At 36.7% G+C, this 20,733-nt stretch overlaps 3 protein-coding genes across 3 annotated transcripts; all 3 read right to left on the bottom strand.

Moving 5' to 3' along the window:
- Positions 1-1,178: 1,178 nt before the first annotated feature.
- On the bottom strand, positions 1,179-5,701 carry LOC141593147 (uncharacterized). The gene is made up of 6 exons (XM_074414102.1): positions 4,893-5,701; positions 4,565-4,623; positions 2,936-3,005; positions 2,687-2,818; positions 2,451-2,579; positions 1,179-1,970 (listed from the first exon to the last, which is right to left on the bottom strand). The coding sequence occupies exons 1-6, from the start codon at positions 5,610-5,612 to the stop codon at positions 1,446-1,448; spliced, it is 1,635 nt and encodes a 544-aa protein (XP_074270203.1). The 5' UTR covers positions 5,613-5,701; the 3' UTR covers positions 1,179-1,445.
- Positions 5,702-8,431: 2,730 nt separating this feature from the next.
- On the bottom strand, positions 8,432-10,287 carry LOC141644360 (uncharacterized). The gene is made up of 3 exons (XM_074453901.1): positions 9,792-10,287; positions 9,083-9,255; positions 8,432-8,749 (listed from the first exon to the last, which is right to left on the bottom strand). The coding sequence occupies exons 1-3, from the start codon at positions 10,254-10,256 to the stop codon at positions 8,635-8,637; spliced, it is 753 nt and encodes a 250-aa protein (XP_074310002.1). The 5' UTR covers positions 10,257-10,287; the 3' UTR covers positions 8,432-8,634.
- Positions 10,288-14,827: 4,540 nt separating this feature from the next.
- LOC141593142 (uncharacterized) lies at positions 14,828-19,568 on the bottom strand. Its single transcript, XM_074414098.1, has 4 exons — positions 19,134-19,568; positions 18,087-18,225; positions 16,055-16,140; positions 14,828-15,250 (listed from the first exon to the last, which is right to left on the bottom strand). The coding sequence occupies exons 1-4, from the start codon at positions 19,446-19,448 to the stop codon at positions 15,110-15,112; spliced, it is 681 nt and encodes a 226-aa protein (XP_074270199.1). The 5' UTR covers positions 19,449-19,568; the 3' UTR covers positions 14,828-15,109.
- Between the last annotated feature and the right edge of the window lie 1,165 nt (positions 19,569-20,733).

Below are 20,733 nucleotides of genomic sequence, written 5' to 3'. Positions count from 1 at the left end.
ACGTAGTATCCACCAGCATTAAATAATAATGCATTCATTTCAATTCGTCTGCAACACAGCCAACACTAGTTTACATACATTTGTGTTCTGAACAGAATATGGGGTGGACAATGAAAGCGAGACTCCTTAGTACATGTATAAAACCGATCCAAAAGCAAACGATAAAACTATACACGTTGATAATTACACTTCATACACGAATCAAACATGCATACAAAACCAAGAAAGCAGCTTTACTTACAGGAGGCACTTCCATCAACAACTTATTAGTCTTACCCTTTATTGTTGATACACAAAGGACATTTCTACCCCTACAAAATGCAACACATTATTAAAGCTTCGAGTTTAAAGCGGGTTAAGTACTACTCTATATAGATAGATGAGACAAGTTTACTGTTATTCCTCAGGATTTTACTTTCTGTCTCATCTATGTACTTGACCCGTTTTATGATGCCAGTCTTAATAAGAGCTAGTGTTAAACCTTGAGGGTAAAGCAGGAAACTTGTGATTAACATGATAATCATGGTGATTATGATGTTCTAAATAAGTTTTGTTGTTTAAAGGAGTGACATGCATAAACAAGTAGCTTCCACCAAATATTTCACCAAAAAGTGATCTACTTTCCTTCAATCTCTTCATAAACTTAGCCCATGAAACCCTACTAATTTTAACTCTTTTTGTCTTGAACAACCTTCTAAACCCTTTAATCTTTAACCTAAACCGTCTCGACCGAAGCCTAGACAATGATAATGATCTTCTAATGAACTTAATCTTAGGCACCTTCTTGTTATAATGCTGATCATCATCTTGTTCCTGAAATATGACTTCTTGCCTTAGTTTTTGGTATGAAAATTTGGATAAAACCCTCATTTTATTTTAAGTGTTGATGGATATATTATGAAACAAATAGATTGGATTATAAATAGTCATCAAGTGTATGAGTTAGGTTGGTACTCTTGGTAGTGAACATCTCTAGTAGTTGAGTACATTGATTGCTTAGGTGGTTATGGAATACCGATGTGGTTCGTAAAATAATCAATGTGACTACGACATAAAGGAAGTTCGGTTCAATTCAGCTTCTATAAGTTCGGTTCAATTCAGCAACTTGAAGAGCAGGGCCTTAACTAGTTTAGTTGATGAAGTAATAACTACAAATCTCACGACCGTCAAAATTTCGGTGTCTCGCTTCAACGCATTCATCTCGAATATTCAGAAATATACGAGGTTTTCTCGAAGCATACACAAATAAGCTTGCTAATGTGTAAATTGTTTCGGACTACCAGCCTAAACATGTGAAGAATTTTTCGCGGTACAAGGGATGCATAAGGTGTAACTATGAAAAAAGAAAGCTAAGAGATGATGATACAAGGCTACATTGGTTCCTTGTTACAAACAAAAAAAGGAGGGCCTCCTTCATAGTTTAAGCTTGAAGGGCATTCATTCCTTCACTTAGATTTCTTAAACTTTTTATTCTGATTAGAGCCACGACTAGGCGGAGTTCTAGCGTCCATCTTTCTTTTATTCCCGGCTTGTTTGTAACCACTGCCGCCCTTTATATCCGTTGCAAAAGTCTTCGCCTTTCGAGCGGCCACTGATGGTCTCTTCTCCGATCTCTGTTTAACTTTCTCTCCCTTTTTAATCCCGGCTTTGAAAGGTACCAGTGTAGCGCTTCTATTCGGTGTTCTGTTTTTGTCATTTGATTTACTTGCTCGAAAACCTTGATAGGAGGTATCACCATTAGTATTTAACTTGTAACGGCCTGATCGGGACTTTCCACCGGACGAGAACTTCTTTGCAGGAGTGTTTTCGGTGTCAGCTGCGAAATCGCCTTTTCTCTTGGATGGTGTCGACTCTGTGGAGTCTTTGCTCTTGGAGGGTGTGGATTGGGTTTCTGATTTGGCATGACTTATCCTCAATTCACGGTCTCGGATCTTAAGCTTTCGCTTTTTGCAGACTATGTTTGCAGCTTCCTAAACAAACAACGAAAACATCAAGAACTCATTACGCAAATTAACAACCGACTAAAGTTGGTTATAACACGAAATAATGACTTTGTGTGGTTAGGGTTCCACCGATATTCAAACAACAACAACAACAACATTACCCCAGTGCCTCAATGGCTCCCGCAAATTGCGGGGTAAGGGGGGGAGGGATGACGCAGCCTTACCCTTGTATTAGCAAATAGCAACACAAAGAGGCTGTTTCCGAATGACCCAAGATGAAAATTGCATCGAGAACTGCATTGAAGGACCACTACTTCACAAAAGAAAGAAGCGCAGCCACTTTAGTGAGCCATTTTGATTTATTCCATTATAATCCATAACAAAAGAGTAATGAGCCTTTGGCTCAATTGGAAATATGGAAAACAACACCGATATTCAAAGAAAAAATAATTTCAAAATCAATATTCAGGAGTCATGACAATGAGAAAAAAAAGCATCATGACGTACCCTTGTTTTAAACAACACATAAGCAATCCCCTTTCCAAGACTTGTGTGGCGATCTCTGATGACTCTAACAGCTTCAATGCTAGATTCCAGCTCCTTGATACCGGAAAACAGCTGATAAAGTTCTTCATCCTATCCAAGAAAAAAGGCAGCTATAGGGATTAGTTTTGAGTTGAAGAAAACAATGCAAAACTATGAAGACGGATGATAACAGCGACACAGCGTATACCGATAGATACCTTAACATCAAAAGGAAGATTGCCCAAAAAGACTGTTCTCTTGCTACTGTAAAGAGGAGTGGAGGCAGTCTCTCCTTTTAGTTTCTTCCGAGGCGGGCAAGCTCTGTCAACCCTTATATGGTTTCCCCCAACCTGAACCACAGTCGAATATGGATAAAAATCTTAAGTTCTGGAACACGTTTAAGAATGCGGAAAGAAAACAAGCTAATAACAGCAAGAGGACTATGATTTCCAAACCTACAAACATACCACAGACATATTATGTGCCAAGGAGGCTTCAGCATCTTGCTCTGTCTTGAAAACGATGTAAGCATGGACACTGAAAATATCAAGAGTTCTCAATCAGAAATTATCCACAAGAAGATATAAGAAACTCAAAGGATGACGATACGGAAAATGTGACTTAGGTTATGTGATGACGATACACATAGAGCTTAAATCAAATGTATAATACGCAACATGCATGCAAAATATCATAGAAGGCTATGTTGCTCGGACTCTTCAGTATGACATCGCGTACCCGTGTCGGACGTACCCGTGTCGGACACTGGACACTCGGACATGGGTAGGACACTCGGACGCTTCATTTTAGACCAAAAACATGAATTTTTTCATAAAAATAGACAAATCCGACACCCGTGTCGGATACTTTTCACCGAGTCCGAGCAACATAGATAGAAGGAAATTAGGATGCAACCGTGATTTCCACTTTAAGGCATTGTATAGATATGATTTAGGAGAGAAGGGAAAAGAGAATGAGAAAATGGTGTCCCGTCCCAAATCTGTCTCATGGGATGAAAAATGAATCTCTGTATATTCCTCCTTCCATTTAACCCAATTTACTATCCTACCATCCCGCCCCTCGACTACATCTCCCTCAAATTACCTGCTAAATGCACTTTTCTGCAAGACAAGGATTTAAGTAAATTAGGAGAGGCTATAGAAGTTGAGATGAAATTGCCTCAAGTAAGCAGTAAGCACATTCTTAATACCCAGGGGATGGAATCGTTTTCAAACATGTAGACAACATCATTAGGACTGAGATAACCACCTGTGCCACTTCATACACGTCCCAACAAAATGCGGTGAGCTCACACATGGTATTAGATCATTATTCTTCATCCCCTCAAAATATAACACTCGCAAGTCATAAGTAACTATTAGCATAGAGACATCTAAATCGTACTACCCTCAGCGCCATCACACCATATACAAGCCAAAGACAACTTAACCTTCATTCCCAGACCCCTGCTTTCTCACATATCCGCAACCAGCCAACCAAACTACTAATTCACAACTTCAGCAAACCAATTTTCGCATCTCATAATTCTATGACTGTACCTCATAACAATGCTTCTTCCACGTGTACTCAATTTCCCATTTTCCTCAACTTAAACAGACACAAGGCTTCATTAATTACAAGCTTCGCAAGTCCATTCTAACATATTCAGAAGTATAAAGAACATCAAAATTATCCATCCAATGCACCATCCATCAAACTGCTAGCAAAGAAACCATGTCGTCCATACCCGGGAAAAAAACCAGTACTTCTTATAACCTCTATATACTAAAACAATTAGTCTCGCTATAGACGGATATATCCGTCTAAAGTGAATGACGGGTCAAATATGCTAAAGTGGTGACATTTTTGGTCCCCAACATGCAACTTTAAGTGGGAGGATATTTGGCCCGTCTATAACTATAGACGGATATCTCCTGTCTATAATGAGAATTTGTGTTACTAAAAACAGAACCCCTACCAACAAGATTGTTAACCAAGGAGCACATTTGTATAGTTCAAGCTACATCGATAACGCAAACACAAAGCAAAATCAAGATTACAATCTTAACATCCACATTTCACCAAGAATGCAATACCTGTCAGCTGCCTCATTGAGCTTCCCATTAAAGATCATAGCTTTCTTCGGCTTCTTACTCTAAAACACAACCAACAAAAAAACCAACATCAATACCTCACAATAACATCATCAAATACTAAAATCTCAACACAAACAAACAGTAACGGAACCAGGGGAGCGAACTAGTAATGCAATACAGTAAACTCGAAAAAACACAGAATTTTCAACAGAAAGTTCCAATTTTTTATGCCTAGAGGGAGCGACCGCCTCTGCTAGCCCCCTTAATTCCGCCACTGAACACAAAAGAACCAAATTTTAAACAAGTAAACCAATCATCACAAACTCACATCCAATGTAGGCACAGACCGAATTCGAACCGAAACAATCTCCCCAAACTGACTAAACTCCTTAATCAAAATCTTCTTTTTAACCTTCAATGGTAAATTCCCTACAAACACAGTCCTCAAAAGTTTACCCTCATCATCATATCCTTCTTCTTCATCACCATCTTCTTTAGAAACCACCATTAATTCACTTGAATCATCACAAGTTTTCCTCTTTTTACCAACTTTTACCTTCTCCTTTTCAACCTTTTTACCATCATCATCATCAACAACAACTCCATACTTCTTCGCCTCGTATTGTTTCTCTAAATCATCCCTCTTTCTCTTCTTTTTCTTCGATTTCTCATCTAATTGAACAACATTTGCATTACCCAGATTAGGGTTCTTCAATTTCTCATCCAATTGAGTAACATTTGCATTTCCCAGATTAGGGTTCTTCAATTTCTCATCTAATTGGACAATATTTTCATTTCCCCGATTAGGGTTCTTCAATTTATTGCTCTTTTCTGATGATTTTTGTTCATTGATTGTTTTTTTAGGGTTAGGGTTTGGTGGGATTTGGGGAGATTGTTCATGGATTCGGCGAAAGGGGTTTTCGGAGGAGAATAAGGAACTAATTGGGGATGATTCAGATTGTTTTTCTGGGATTTCGCCGAATAATTTGTTGAAAATATTGGGATTTTCTTCAGGTTTTTTAGAGGATTCTTTTGATTTCTTCACCATTGTTGAATGTTTTGGAAGCTTAGAACAAATGTTCAAATGAGGGAAAGGTTTAAAGACGGCGATTTTTGCAAACTACGGGTAGCTCATATTTGGCGCATACTATTTGGGTAAATGGGGCACCGATTTGTTTGTGTTAACGGGTCGACTCATATTCCCATATCGTCATATCGGTCTTCGACCGAGACTAGTAGTGATCATTTGCGGGCTCTAGTAAAAAAAGGGGTCGGTTTACATTGCTTTTTTAGCCCCCATTTAAACGGATACTTAGAAATGTAGAATTATGATAAACGAACTTGATTAAAACTTGTACATAGTTTAAATTGGACTCTATTGATTTAGATTTTTTTTTTTTTTTTTTTTGGAAACTTTACATGAACATGATTATTGATTAGGTTTAAATTTGTTTGTTGGTATTCCTTATTCCTAGTGTGAAATCCAGGTTGGAGAGGGTGCCAGGTCATTCGGGTTATGGTAGATGCAGGATGGAAATCGGTGGGACAAGCGGCTATTGGGTGGGTGGCCTATAGGGATGGTGGTAGGCCACTGTTGTCCAGAAGTGCTAGGATTTGTGCGGAATCTGGATTACAAGCTGAAGCTTTAGGACTACGGGAGGTGCTGAGGTGGGCTTTTTCACAAGGGATCCTTCATTTGGAGATCAATTCGGATTGCCTTCAACTTCTGTCTCAACTTGCCGGGCTGGAGAAGGAACATCATCTCATTGATGGTGTCATTCAAGACATGCGTCTTCTTTTTCCTTTTTTTCATTGTTTATCGTTTAGGTTTGTGCCACGTAGGTTTAATAGGGTTGCTCATAACCTTGCAAAAGGTGTTATGGGCAACTTGGTTGGTTACTTGTCAGTCGTGTCTTTCTTTACAGCTGCCAAAAAAAAAATAATAATAATAATAATAATAGTGTGAAATCCACTAGAAAGTTTACATTGATTATTGATACGTGATGAAAAAGTGTGGATTTAAGTTAATATGAATCCATTTTTGAAATAATGGTCAAAAATAAAATATTTGTCGTTTTGGGTCGGTTTTGAAAATATTTGTCAAAATGGTGTCCACGTAGGCTAGGGATTTTTGGACCTAAAACACGTCACTACCAATGGCGTGTTTATAATGAGTACGGAAAGAAACTTCATTAAAAAATGGACTAAAACAAACACGCCATTGGGAATGGCGGGTTTCGGAGGGGAAACACGCCACCCCTAATGGCGTGTCTTATGTAATTTTTTTTTTTTTTTAAAGTTCAGCCAGTTGAGCGAAAAAATTGGTGTACAGACACACCACTACTAATGGCGTGTTTCCTTCACAAAACACGCCATTAGTAGTGGCGTGTTTCAGGTCTAGAAATCCCGAGCCTACGTGGACACCATTTTGACAAATATTTTCAAAATCGACCCAAAACGACAAATATTTTATTTTTGACCATTATTTCAAAAATGGACTCAGTTAATATTGATTCTTAAATGAGAAAAAAGAATATATATCGGATGTACTATCTCAGATTTATTTGATTTTGAGCATATGTGTGTTTTTTCTGAGCTTATGATCTCAAACTTTACTTGTTTTTGAGTATGTGTATTTTTTCCGAGTTTATTATAGTTTATTTATAAGTTAGATTTTATTTTATTTTTCCGTCAAAAACTCAAATTTAACTAGACTTATATGTAGTTTTTTTGAGTTTTGTTGTAATTTTTGAGTTTAATGTTTAAGTGTTTGAACTCATAAACTTTATTGTAAAACTCCTCGTTTTTTAAAAAAAACTCAAAATCTTTAATATTGTTGGGTTTGTGCATTGATTCTGTTAGTCGCCGCTTCGAACGACTATGCAGAGGTCTCGCTGTATTAGGTCATTCTGTATTAGGTCTTAGAGAGTATTATATAATCTCTCTAAAGCCTCTACCTAGCAGTTATGTCATACCGTCTGAATCTGTAATCTGAAAACTCCTCACAATCAATAAAACTCTCTCCCTTCTGCCCTGTGGAAGTAGCTAACACACCGTTTGAACCACGTAAATATGTGCGTTCTGTCTTTATTGTTCTTTATTTGTCTTTTTTGCTTCTGTTACAACAAATATAATGCGTAGAAACTATAAAATTGGTGATAGTACATCGGATGTAATGTCTACTTACTGTTCTTAAATGGGAGTAGCCTTAAGTATAATTCATTTTTAACTATGGTTATGGTTCAACCTTGATTATCTTGTACAACTTGAATTTTAGTGGGAGATACAAATAGCACAAATAGAAGGGTCAAGTGAATGGATTGTATTTGTATTACAGTCATGTGTTTTCTTTGACAAAAAAAAATTGTAAGAACCATTTAAAGTGAATTTGTAAGTTTTTATCTAAACTAAATAAACTGATAGAAAGTTTTAAAGAAAAAATAGGAAAAGTCAAATGCCCTGTTTGGTACTCAGCAGATTAATATTAGCAGAAGCAGATTGTAAATGGCAGATTAGATTGACAGGTTTGACTAGTATGTTTCAATTAACAAATTTAGTAGAAGTGTTTGGTAATTAGCAGATTTTGGTGAATAGATTGGTGTATCTATGTGTATTGGTTGACGGATTCATATTCCACAATCTACTAATGTGAATATGCTGGGTGGAGCAGCATATTGAAAAACAGTAGATTGAGCTTCAATCTACTCTTTCAATATGTCATTTACCAAACACTCAAAATAGTAGATTGGTGAGTCAAACATGCTAAACGACTTAAATATGCTAAAAATTTATCAATCCGCCGTTTACCAAACACCCCCGAAAACTCAAATCATATCGTCGATAACAAATTTTTAGTACAGATATGGATTTACGCTCATGTCATCTATTTATGTTAGTAAAATTGTTACAAACGAGTAAGAAACTAGACATAAGTACATAACAACTAAGGTCGAAAATGTCACTAAGAAAACGTACATCTGATCCCCTTTTACCCATAAAAAGGAAGTGGACAAGTGATACTAAACTTGTGCAAAAATACCAAGATCCAAGTCTATTCTCATCATCTTATTCTAGTATGCTCCAACCATGGTAGGACTGACAACATTCTCTTGTTTCATTTCTTCTTCTTCATCATCTTCATCTTCGGTTTCCCATAAAAAATGCGCATATGATCCCAAAACCGTGCTGCAGTACATCAATAGACTTTTGTCAGTTCTTGAGAAACCGTCTCATATTAAGATACCACGAGAGTATGAAACAAACAAAAAAAAATGCACTAGATACTCCGTATACACTTTAAAAACAACAAAGAATAAAGGCAACCTAATAAACTGAAGGGTTATGTAACGTTTTTTAACATATTTGAAAATCACGTATATATGTGGGCATACTAACTCCTTCAAAAACTACTCCCCCTTATGCAAGACTGCGAGAGATTCTAGAATAAGCTCATGGTTAGACCGTCTTTTATAAAATTTACCGAATTTTTATATTTTTGATGAAAGTAAAATGAATTACCTATCATGAGGGGAGGAATGAAGAGCTTGATCAAAGTAAGAACGAGCACGATGTTGATCTCTTTGAGTTTCCCAAATTAAGTTTCCATATAAAGAAAGTAACTCTCCATCTCCTGGACTTGCTAATATTGCTCTCCCATAATATTCCTCTGCTTTCTCTGTATTATTCTCCACCTATATCATACAACCATATTCCAAAACATTAATATTAATCCATGCATCAATTTTCTTACTTTAATACGTAAATTAGTCGTATAAAATTGTTCCAAGATCCGCCACTACATGACTTTAATTTGATTGAGACTTGTAATTTAGTAGCGATATAAATTAAATTCGGTTGTTAAAACCCCACCCAGTCATCCCTATATGACTTTGCGAGGACGATAATCAGTGGCGGAGCTAGGATTTTAAGTCAGCAGGGGTAAAAAGGTAATATTATAAGGGAACCTCGAAAAAATTCGTAAATCAGAACTAAAAAATTTAAAATTTTCCAATACCAGCAGGGGCGGCCGCCCCTGTTAGCCCCCTCGCTCCACCCCTGCGATAACGTGAGCTTTGACTATTTTTTTTGTTATAAACTTCTTTTTGATGTAGAGAGTTCATCATACATCTATTCTAATCCGACTTAAAAAAATCGATCCCTTATTAATAGTTATAAGTATAAAATTTGTATTAAAATTAAATTTATGATGGAGTAATAATCTAATTACCTCATGCAAGTATTTAGCATAGTTTCTCAAAATCAAGGAATCACAAGGATTATGTTTCAATAATTTTAAGTAATACTCCTTTAACTTGCTCTTCTCATTGTTATTGTTATTATAATTATAATTATAATTCCCTCCACCACCCAAATTATGATTCCCTTTCCCACTCCCATTTCCTAAACCAATACCATTCTCCTCTTTCAATTCGTCTTCAACAATCACACTCATATCGGCGAAAGAAACTGACCGAACTCGAATAACCTTAGACAGACTATACTCGGACATGACCATATTGGTGTCCGAAATAGACCGTCTAATCCCACCAAACCCATTGTTATTATTAATCCGAGACCGGAATGATATGCATGGTGAAGATGGGATGGACCTAGTTTGATTAAATGAACCAGAGTCCGACCGGGTTAAGTGTTGGACCGGAATTGACCCGGTTCTTAGTAATCCGGTTTTCATTGATTATAAGTTTTTGTTTGATATTTTTTGATTGGAAAAAAGTGAGGTAGTTATATATAGGGGGAGGGAACCAATAGGAGAGTGCCATGTATAGGTGGGGTTCACGTGAATTTGTTAGGAAAGTGTAGCACACGCGACGGAGGCGGCGGTGGCAAGTGGAGTAAAGTTTAGTATAGTGATTTGACTTTTTTATTTTGTTGATTTTTGTAATAAAAAAAAGATGGATGAAATGTATACGTGTCACGAGGGTAGTGTGATTTCTGAGGAGTTATGGGTTGACACGTGGGATCTGATGACAAATGAGCTACCATGTACGGATTTCCAAGATTGGATCTAGATTGGGTTAAATACTCTAATACATTCTCATAGGTAAATTTTTTTTTTTTTTGAAATTGTCATCTCATTAATAATCAACTAGGCGTAGGTTACAATGAAGATAACAAATAGACAAAGAAAAATCAAGATTGCTAACGGAAAAAATACATTCAAAATAACTATCTAAATATCTCAGAATATTACGCGCTCCAAAATCATAAATTTTGAATCATGAATAATCGATGTCTTTGCATCCTTCTTGATGGAGGGAAACAATGTAGCCGTCTTGATGTATTCATCCACGAAACAAATCTGATAATCTCCCCGTCGATTAAAACTTATTATATTGATAACAATCCCACGAAAAAATGGAAAAACCCCGAAAGAAGGGACGGAACAACAGATCTCACCAAAAGGGAGACTATTATTGAAAATAAGATAGATCTGCATAAAATTAGATGTTTAAGAAAGCTTTTGTGGGGCTTACCATCGATGGATGATCGATGGAAGCCCCCAAATAATACACAAATTCTTATTTGTGACGGAGGGTATCCGTCACAAATAAGAGACGGGTACCATATTGTCTCACAAAAAATCCATAGGGGGTGAGAGAAGGAGCACATGGGGTGGGTGCCCACCTTGTCCCCTCTACCCATTTCCACTCATAAAATACCCGTCGCAAGATCCGACCCGTCACAAGCAAGACTTATTGCAAATAATAATGGAGGCTAGGTTTTTAGGTTTTTAGAGAGGTTTTTTTTTTTTTTTGAGAGAGAGAGAGAAGTCTACTAATAAATGCAACATGTTTTCTCTCATAGGTAAATTCTGATTTAAGATGAATATATATCATATATTCGTTATACAGTATATTCGTTTTAACAATAGTAGATTAAATTAGTAATGAGGAAGAGATAAAACTTTTATCTAAGTAATTCTCATACCTAAACTTAATACGTTCTATCCATCAACTAAGGGTGAGCAAATTTTGGTCCGGACCTGAAAAATGGACCGGATCGGATCAATTGGTCTGGACCAAGCCCGGACCAAATTATTTTGGTCCGGTCCTCATTTTTTCAAGGCTTGGTCTTCGGTCTGGTTCAGTCTAAGACCGGTTATTTTAGGTCCGGACCGAATGAACCAAATTTCATGTTTTAAATGACGCAACATTAAAATATTATGATCAAATTAATATTTTATCTTCAAAAGACATTATAAATTAGTATTGTCAATGATTTCATAAAAAGAGTTGTCTAATTATTTAAACGCATTTTATTTAGCGGATTAAAATGTAATTATCGTATACGAAATAGTGAAAAAACTAATTTTAGGTCCATCTCGGTCTAAGACCGGTCCGGACCAAATTTTTCGGGTTTGGTCCGGTCCATCCGAAAGTTTTAGGTCCGGTCTTCGGTCCACTAAATTTTTATTTTCGGTCTTCAATCCGGTCCGGTTCGATCCGGTCTTGAACCGATTCTCAGCCCTACCATCAACCCAAGTGGGTGTTAACCGGTTTAAATTGTTTTTTAAGAGGAATATATTCGTTTTAACCTAAGTCGATTTAAGGTTTTTGTTTTTTTCGATTGAAAAAAGGTAAACTAAGTTGCACTCAATTTAATAGAACTGAACTACATGAAGAGTTAATTTGTGGAGAGTTAAGCTGAACTGAACTGAATATAGTTGAAATTAAGTCAAAAAAAAAAATGGACATTAGCGTAGATAAGAGAACACTTTTATATAAGGATGTAACACCCCAAGAGTTGAGAGTAAAGTTGTCTCATATCAGGAAAATATGGAGTTTGTGATATATTTATAAGAGGTTCTACCCACCACTCTACTAACAAGGTCTTGTGTTTTTGAGCTTAAGTGAGGACAAATAATGGGCCTAAAGGTACACATCTCATCTTATTGGGATTGGGATTCTGTTACGACTAAGGATGTCAATTTCACCCGCATCCATCAAAACCCGATCCACCCGATCCTAAAAGATGGATGAAAACCCGACTTAAATGGATGATGGATGGATGACGGATGAAACGGATGATGGATGACGGATGGGTTGGATGAAGAAATTCCACCCGACATCCATCCATCACTCGATTTTATTACTTTTTATTTAATTTTTTTTTACATATAACACATTATTAAGATATAAAATATTTAAATTTTCATATTTGTCTACTCTCAATATAGATATTTTGTTAACTTACCCACTAGAAAGTTAAACTATATAATTATCTAACTTTATTTTTATAAAGAAAAAAAAATCATCATTTTTTTTAAACTTGAAATATATAAATACACAACACCCGTTTATCACCCGATCCATCCGTTTCATCCATGGATGATGGATGGATGGATGACGGATCATATGTTTCACGGATGACGGACGGGTTGGATGGGATTTTAAAAGGACGGATGGATGACGGATGAGGCTTCACCCGACCCGAACCCGATCCATTGACATCACTAGTTACGACGGTGGCGGGTCGGGTCCTAGCAAAAGCTTAACTTGTTTAAATTTGAAGATGATTGTCGTTTTAAGAGCAATTCATGGATTATACAACCAGTTATATATGTTATACGGTGTAGAATATGAGCTTTGTGATAAAGTAAGAGCAATTCATGGATATTATACAATATATGTTGTACGGTGTAGAATATGAGCTTTATGATAAAGTATCTGAGCTTTATGTTAAAGAATGTGAGCTTTATTAGAAAGTATAGCTTAGAAAGAATATATGAGATTGAATCTTTTATTTATTTAGTGTTTAATTTATAAAATGATTTTTTCTAGGGTAACGATATCATATTTTATTATCTATGCTCTTATATTGTGCGTATATCTGGCAAACGAGTTAATCGATTCGGGTTAACTCGGATTGGTCATTTCAAGTTCACAAGAGTTCCATCGAATCAGGCTAGGTCATGTCATTTTCAGTTTTTATTATCATTTTTTTAGGAATAATGATTTATACACAATAATAAACATTCGTGTCTTATCGAATAGGATCGACTCAATACGGACACCGGGTTAAACTTCACAAGAACAAATGATGCCAAAAACTGCAATGCGGATCGCACTTACGGATCAAACCAGAGAGAGGTTTGAAGCAAAACAGCAGCAAAAACTGGTCCTTAGACAAGGGCTAAAAGGGTGCATTTTTGCATCCTCTTAACTCTTAAGATAACCGAGCATATGGGATGTTGTCCAAACTATGTGCCCTTGTGTTACCAAAGTCCATGTATTTGACACCCTTTATGGTATCTAGTACTTGGACGTGAATCTCCCCAAAAAGTGCCCTTAAAATGTGTCATTCCACTTGGGATTGATCACATTGATGCCAAGGTTGCTTTCTTTCATGACAATTGGCACTTACCCCTTAATGGTCCCTTCGAGAACATCTGATAAAACTGGAATGATACAATTAGGGGTGTTTATTGGTCCAAAACCGGACCGGACCGGATGAACCCGCGGACCGGATAACCACATATCCCAAGACCGTGGACCGGACCGGTTAGGAGGGGACCCGGACCGGAACCCTTTAGGTTCGGTTTTTTCCGGGTTTGGACCGGACCGGAGACCGGACCGGTATGTATCCGGTCTGGACCGGACCGGACCGGCCGGTCCGAGTCGGCCCGGTTTGCCGGTCCAGGCCACTTTTTGTTCACCCCTAGATACAATATCGGTTCAAGGTGAATCAATTGGTGTAAGACGGTTTTATACAGATTTATCGTAAATAATAACCAGTTTTACCCACTAACAGGATTATGTTTAGATCAGTTTTATAACTAGATTAGTGTAAAACAGTCTTACACAAGACTAATCATTCTACATCGGAGAAAAGTATAGAAGGTGCCATACTTTGAGCCCATGATATGCAAGAGGGCCCGTTAGCCCAACCACGTTTTCTTAACTCTTAGTGATTCGAAAGAGAATCAAGCCCTTAATACTCCAAAATACATTGGCCCAATTTTGGTTAAAATTGGAGACAAAAGTGAACAGAACATTAACTTTTGTGTGATCTCTTTAGTAGGAGCATATGTTGGGAGGGATAAAGCATCAACATCAAACATTTGTTTGTCAAGGACAAGGAGTTGGGTTTTTCCATACTTTTCGACCCACTAATCGGCCGAAAATATACAAGAAAATAGTATCAGAACATAGATGTCAGCTAACTTAGCTGATAAAGTCATTAACAACGATGCTCATAATTTGAGTTCCATACCCATCCACAGTTTCAATGTCACCACTTGCATCAATAAGAAGTTGAGAATCGCAACCAAAAAAATCGTCATATATTCTGTCCGCTTATGATACACTGAATCAAGACCAGGGCCGGGAGGAAGAAACATTTCTAGGTACACCCGGTGGGTGCGATAGTGTTGTACAATAAGGGTACCTAAAAATATTTTGAGGGGAGCCCCAATTATTTCGTTAATAGTTACAACAGAAAAGTATCGCAAGAAAAAAAAAATACAAGAATTTCAAAATTGTACAAGAAGAAAGGAAAGAGTAACATGTCAAGCAAAATTGAATACTACAGGTTCTTCTTGATCCTCAAGTTAGAAGCAGGCTGAGAAGTCCTTGTTCTGTCTTCGTAATCCGTAGTTCTAATGATAAACAGGAGTGTTTCTACAAGCATGGCCAATACTAAACCGAGGATTCCTCCGCAAGCACTCTGAAAGTTGAACATCACCAACACCATCATTAGGAGCGGAGAGTTTCTTGTGAAACAGTTTAAAAAACGCTATATATTGCCAATGTTTTGGTATTATTTCCACTCATACACCTCGTCTCTCACATCTTCCCTCACCCAAACAACTAATATTTATCAAGTAGATCAATTGAAGTAACATCAACAATGACCTCCAATACAAGCAAGTAAAAATCGTAGAAAAAAAATAAAAATAAAAATACCCCAAAGTCCCAAACTGTGCAACCCACAGTACAAACAGACCCAGACTGTTTATAGCTGTATTTTTTAGATAATTTTACCTCTTTTTTTTGTTTTTTTAGGTAGTTGATTCTCGACATTGTCTTGACTCTTGATGTTCCAGTATTATTTTTATTTAGGTCTTCGGCAACATGCCACCATGGATAGACATCTAGTATGACCAAACGGTTTTACACTGATGTACAGTAAAAGCATCCATTAAAAACACCTATACGGCTAGGATATCTTTGGGGTAGCTATTCCCCATGTAATAGCAAATAGTTAATTTCGAGGCTAAGCCCCTCATTTGTACCAAAAAAAAAAAACACCTATACGGCTAAACCCATACCATAATTGTGTAGCTACTAAAATTCTTACTCTGGAGGTATTTAGGTTGAACAACGTGCAAGATCTTTACGATAGTACTTGTACAAAACCATCTTACATATAAGGTTGTGTCGTCGTTGAGATAAAATTATGTTCTTAAATGTAAGAAAGGGGGTGGTTATTTATCAATCGAATATTGGGTTTTGGAGAAATTGTGTTTACCATGACAGGGTTCTTGCTAAACAAAGCCCTGAAAGCCAAGAATCCGAACAGGTAACCAGTAAACATAGCGACAATGACATGTAAACCTGCAAAAAAATGACAAAACTCAGCACCCTGTTTCAAAAATCAGCTGAACAAACCCATATTAAGAACTGCTAGCAAGTAGATTGTAAGAATATGCAGATAGACTGACAGAATCTACTTAACGATCAAGGATACACATTAATTCAATAACAGAAAGTACGTCCTTTTTAATGAGTATGACACATTTTTTTAGAGGTTCCTCCAGCAGATCTAAATAAAACCCAGTTCTCAAAGGCTCTAAGACATGGGAGGTTAAGAGAGGTCGTGTGTACCGAGTCCTACTCTTTTATTAAAAATACGGAGAAGTTATCGGATGGCCCATAATGAAAACTGCATTAAGAATTGTGTCGATCAAGGGCTAAATCAGAATATAAGAACTGCACACACTATAGTGAGCTTTACTTTATTTCATCATATTCCAGGAGAAAAATATTTGGTTCCGTGTGCATTACATTTAAAATCTACGAGGAGAATTACCCAAGAGTAGATGCTGATACTAGTCAACCTACATTCAACAAGCAGCCCTGAAACCCCCACCTTTAGATGTGACGTTCAATTGCCTTTAGAAACATAAGTATACCATAAGCATATAGGGGTCAAATATTGGCTTGTATCTTCTGAGCATCCTTTTACTAAGAAGTAACACTTCTGTCTCATCTGATTCTTTACGTTTTTATTCATTAGTGAGGAGAATGTTAATCAAATAGATAATTAGTTGAGACACAAGAAGTATTTGATTAATTGGATCTAATGTTGGTTGGCATCTTATTAAAGCTGCCTAAGTAGCTTACCCTTGTTGTACATGTTCCCAACCTTGTTCATTGATAACTCGATTTTTTCATTTATCCCTATTTGCCATATTTTGCAAGGAAAAATTGAAAATTGGAGGTAGATGAAAAGGATGGGGGAGTAATATAGTATTCCTTATACACTCAACAAGGATTCACCAATCTCTTCTATCATAACGCAAAAGTTGAAGATTTGACACCCAAAAGAGAAATTTTATACGTTATGTTGCAGAGAACCATCTGTCAGCTTGGTGCAATATAGATTATAGACTACTTGGTGCTTTCATTGCAAACTTTACTTTGTCTGGCTTGGATTTTTGGCTTTTACTCCATCTCTATGGTAGTATGGTCTATAGGCTTTTGCCAATCATAAATAAAACTTCAACTCATGAAAGAATGTTTCGTGGTCCATGTACATGAGAAAATTCAGCCATTATGTAGAGTACAGGTGAAAGAAATTTAAGCTTTCGTTCTAAGGTTTAGGGTGAGGGTCTGGGGTTACTAACTTACTACAGGTAATTTCCTTTATGAACGTTGAAAGGTAGGCTTCTGCAACGTACTCTCAATATTGATCCTAGACCGTTCTACAGAGTTTGGAGGACTATCAAAAGGAACAATCACCGACTGGCATCAACAGAATCTAGATTACACCTCTGTGCACTTCCTCATTTGTACCACTTCAAGTATGAAACAACACGTTTGACTGGAAGTTTTGGGTAAAGTGGTATACACAAGAGAGTGAAACGGTTTTTGCAACACAATTTATACATATCTGTCATGAATATTATGCGTCTACTTCATGGTCTTCTGACTTCTTGTGTCTAAACAACTGCAGTAATGATGTGCATAATTCTTTGGTTTTCTACACACCAAAATAAACTAACAATTGAGATATCCCGCTCCAGTTTACTTCAAGGCATTGATTGAAACTAAGGTGAAATTTACTCAAGTTCTAAATAGGCAAACAACTTCATAATGACTACCAGTGACGATTTCTTGGAAGGGGAGATCAAATATACACAAAACTGAAGTGCAAGGTCACAATAATGTAGATCATAGTTTGGGAAGATCTCCTATTCAACTAATACAAGTGAGCAAACCAAAATAATTTGAGCTGATTTCAATATATACAAGCAAAAATAAAATTTAATTGCACTTACCAAATCCAAGCTGGTCCTTGTAAGACGAGAAAGGCTCGTTTACTGGTTTCCTTGGAGTAATGTCTTTCACTAACTCCGCATAAGCTTTCCTCTCCGCTAATTCCTCTAGCTTCTTCAATCTCGCTTTCAATTCTTCACTCTACGCAACAACAAAAACAACCAAATAAGAACAGCAGTCTTTATTAGGGAGGTCCAAATAGCATATTACGCAACTACATAACTGCAACACTTATACCTAGAATGCACAGAAAATCAAACACTACACAGCACAGGTAAACGAGGCAATTCACTCATAATCAGAATTACTAATTACATTGCCAATGGAGCCAAAGACTAATTATTCTTTGGTTATGAGCTATGATGGAATAAAGCAAAATAGATTACTAAACTGGTTGGGCTTCTTTTTATTGTGAAGTAGTCCTCTGTCCCAGTCATTTGTTGTCCTATTCTATTTTGGGTGTCTCCAATTGTTGTCCTTTCTATTTTAAGAATGAACTTGATGAGCAATTTGAATATTCACACTCAATTTGTTCCACTTATCAATTGTCATTTAGTTATTGGCCCCCTCCCCTTTCATTGGTCTTTGTGCCAAAACCAAAGGACAACAATTGACCGGGACAGAGGGAGTATGGAGCAGCAGTGCAGCAGTCATTTGATCCAGTTTGCGACGCTATTTATTTTGGGTTATTTGAAAACAATATCCTTGTGTAAGTTGTGTAGCTCAGATAGGGGTAAGGCTGCGTGCATCCGACCCCCTTACGTCGCAATTTGCAACAGCCAGACAGTCCTCAACTCCATAGTTTACACAATTACACCCAGTCTAACATTATTCTATAGGCTACCAACCATCATCCAATACACAAATAACCTCAAAAATCAACCAAAATTACTCAAAAACTAATACAATAACCACAAATTCTACATAAACCCTAAAACACAATCAAAACTAACACGAAATAACAAATACCCAAATCAGCTAAACATCAAACAACATCAAAACAAAAACACGCACAAAAAAAGCACTAAAAAAACCGAAAAAGATCGGACCTTTTCGCGTGGTTTAGGACTGTTGAAGATAAAGGAAGAGCCTTGAAGAAGGAGAGAGAGTGAGGGACGCGTGGCAGCATCAGATGATGTCCAGATGGCACGTAGTGATTGGTATGGGATGGAATCTTGGGAAGAAAGAGAAAGTGCAGATTCCCTGAAATTCTCTGGGAATTTGGAATCTGTGGTGTGTGATGATGTGAGGAAAGAGTGGATTGTTTGGGTTTTTGTTAGAAGTAAACCTGTGTAATTGTTAGATGATGATGATGAAGATGAAGATGAAGATGAAGGAGTTTCTGGGTTATTGTTGACTGTCATTTTTTAGGATTTTGTAAAGTTTGGATTTGGATTGTGAATTTTTGAAGTTGAGACAGCCAGACAGGGTATACGGACTTTATTTTTCGAAATCGAGGTGTCTACCGTTAGACAATAATGAGTACCGTAATTTATTTGTTACGGGCACTCTTGTAAAGTTATGCGATTAGGTGAAATTTTGATCCCAATTTGGTTTTCACAAAATCTCATTGAAGACGGCACGTATCCGTCATTTTGAAGTCACTTTGGAGTGACGGATATCATTTCCTCTCACAAATGACCCAAATAGAAGAGAGAGGGAAGCACATAGGGGTGCCCCCACCTTGTTCCTCTATCCGTTTTGTGAGTGACATTACCCGTCACTTGCTCCGACCCGTTTTCAGCAAGACTAACTGGTTTGTTTTAGTGGGATGAGATGAGTGATCACTATAGTAAATTCACCTTGTTATTCGGATTGATTTTAAACTCAATTCTTGTTTTTAGGTAATATAGTACTCTGTATTGTCTAAGTTTTTTTAACCAGTTTAGAAAAAGGAATAGATAAAAAAAAATGAGAGAAATGTTAGTCTTATAGATGGATTAAGGTAATCACGAATTATCTCCTAAGATCGTTGTGTTCTAGCCTTCTGAGGTTGTATGACGATATTGTAATGTTTAGTTTGTATAACTGTACAACTTATTTTTTTTTATTGTTGGTGAATGAGGTGTAAGTGTGTAACAGGTATCGTAAGGTTGTTATACACGGTATAGTTGGCTTAAACATGCTTATTGGATATGGAACATTTATGGGCAAAACATAGAGTAGTTATTAAGATAAACAACATATGATGTAAAATCGTCTTACACGGCAAAAATGTAATCTCAAAATCTTGCAATACTTCACATAAAAAAAAAAATTGAAATATATTGACACATGACATCAGTACATAAAATTAAAATACCAACAAAAATATCACTAATCAATTTCTTTAGCTATTCTTATGAGGACTCGTTCAACACATAAAACCAATAATCCTTGCACGCTACCTCTACATGTCCAACTTCTATTTTAGGAAACCTTAAATTTGTTGTTTGCTCTACAAGTTCTCCCCTTTTTTCTCCTTGATACAAATTCCCCTACAAACCTTCCATATTACTGACAAAGTTTAAGAAAACAAAACTAACCATGAACAATTCACCATCATCAAGTTGTACACTAGAATGGTTGATTTTGATTTTTGATTGTTAACATCTAAGTGCAAAAAACTTTAAGGCCGGAGTAATTATTTTCCGGCCAACAATCACATAT

The sequence above is a fragment of the Silene latifolia genome, chromosome 1 (assembly GCF_048544455.1).
Source record: "Silene latifolia isolate original U9 population chromosome 1, ASM4854445v1, whole genome shotgun sequence".
In the NCBI taxonomy this organism is placed as follows: Eukaryota; Viridiplantae; Streptophyta; class Magnoliopsida; order Caryophyllales; family Caryophyllaceae; genus Silene; species Silene latifolia.
The sequence above is the reverse complement of the archived record's forward strand: the minus strand, read 5'-3'. Positions and strand labels throughout refer to the sequence as shown.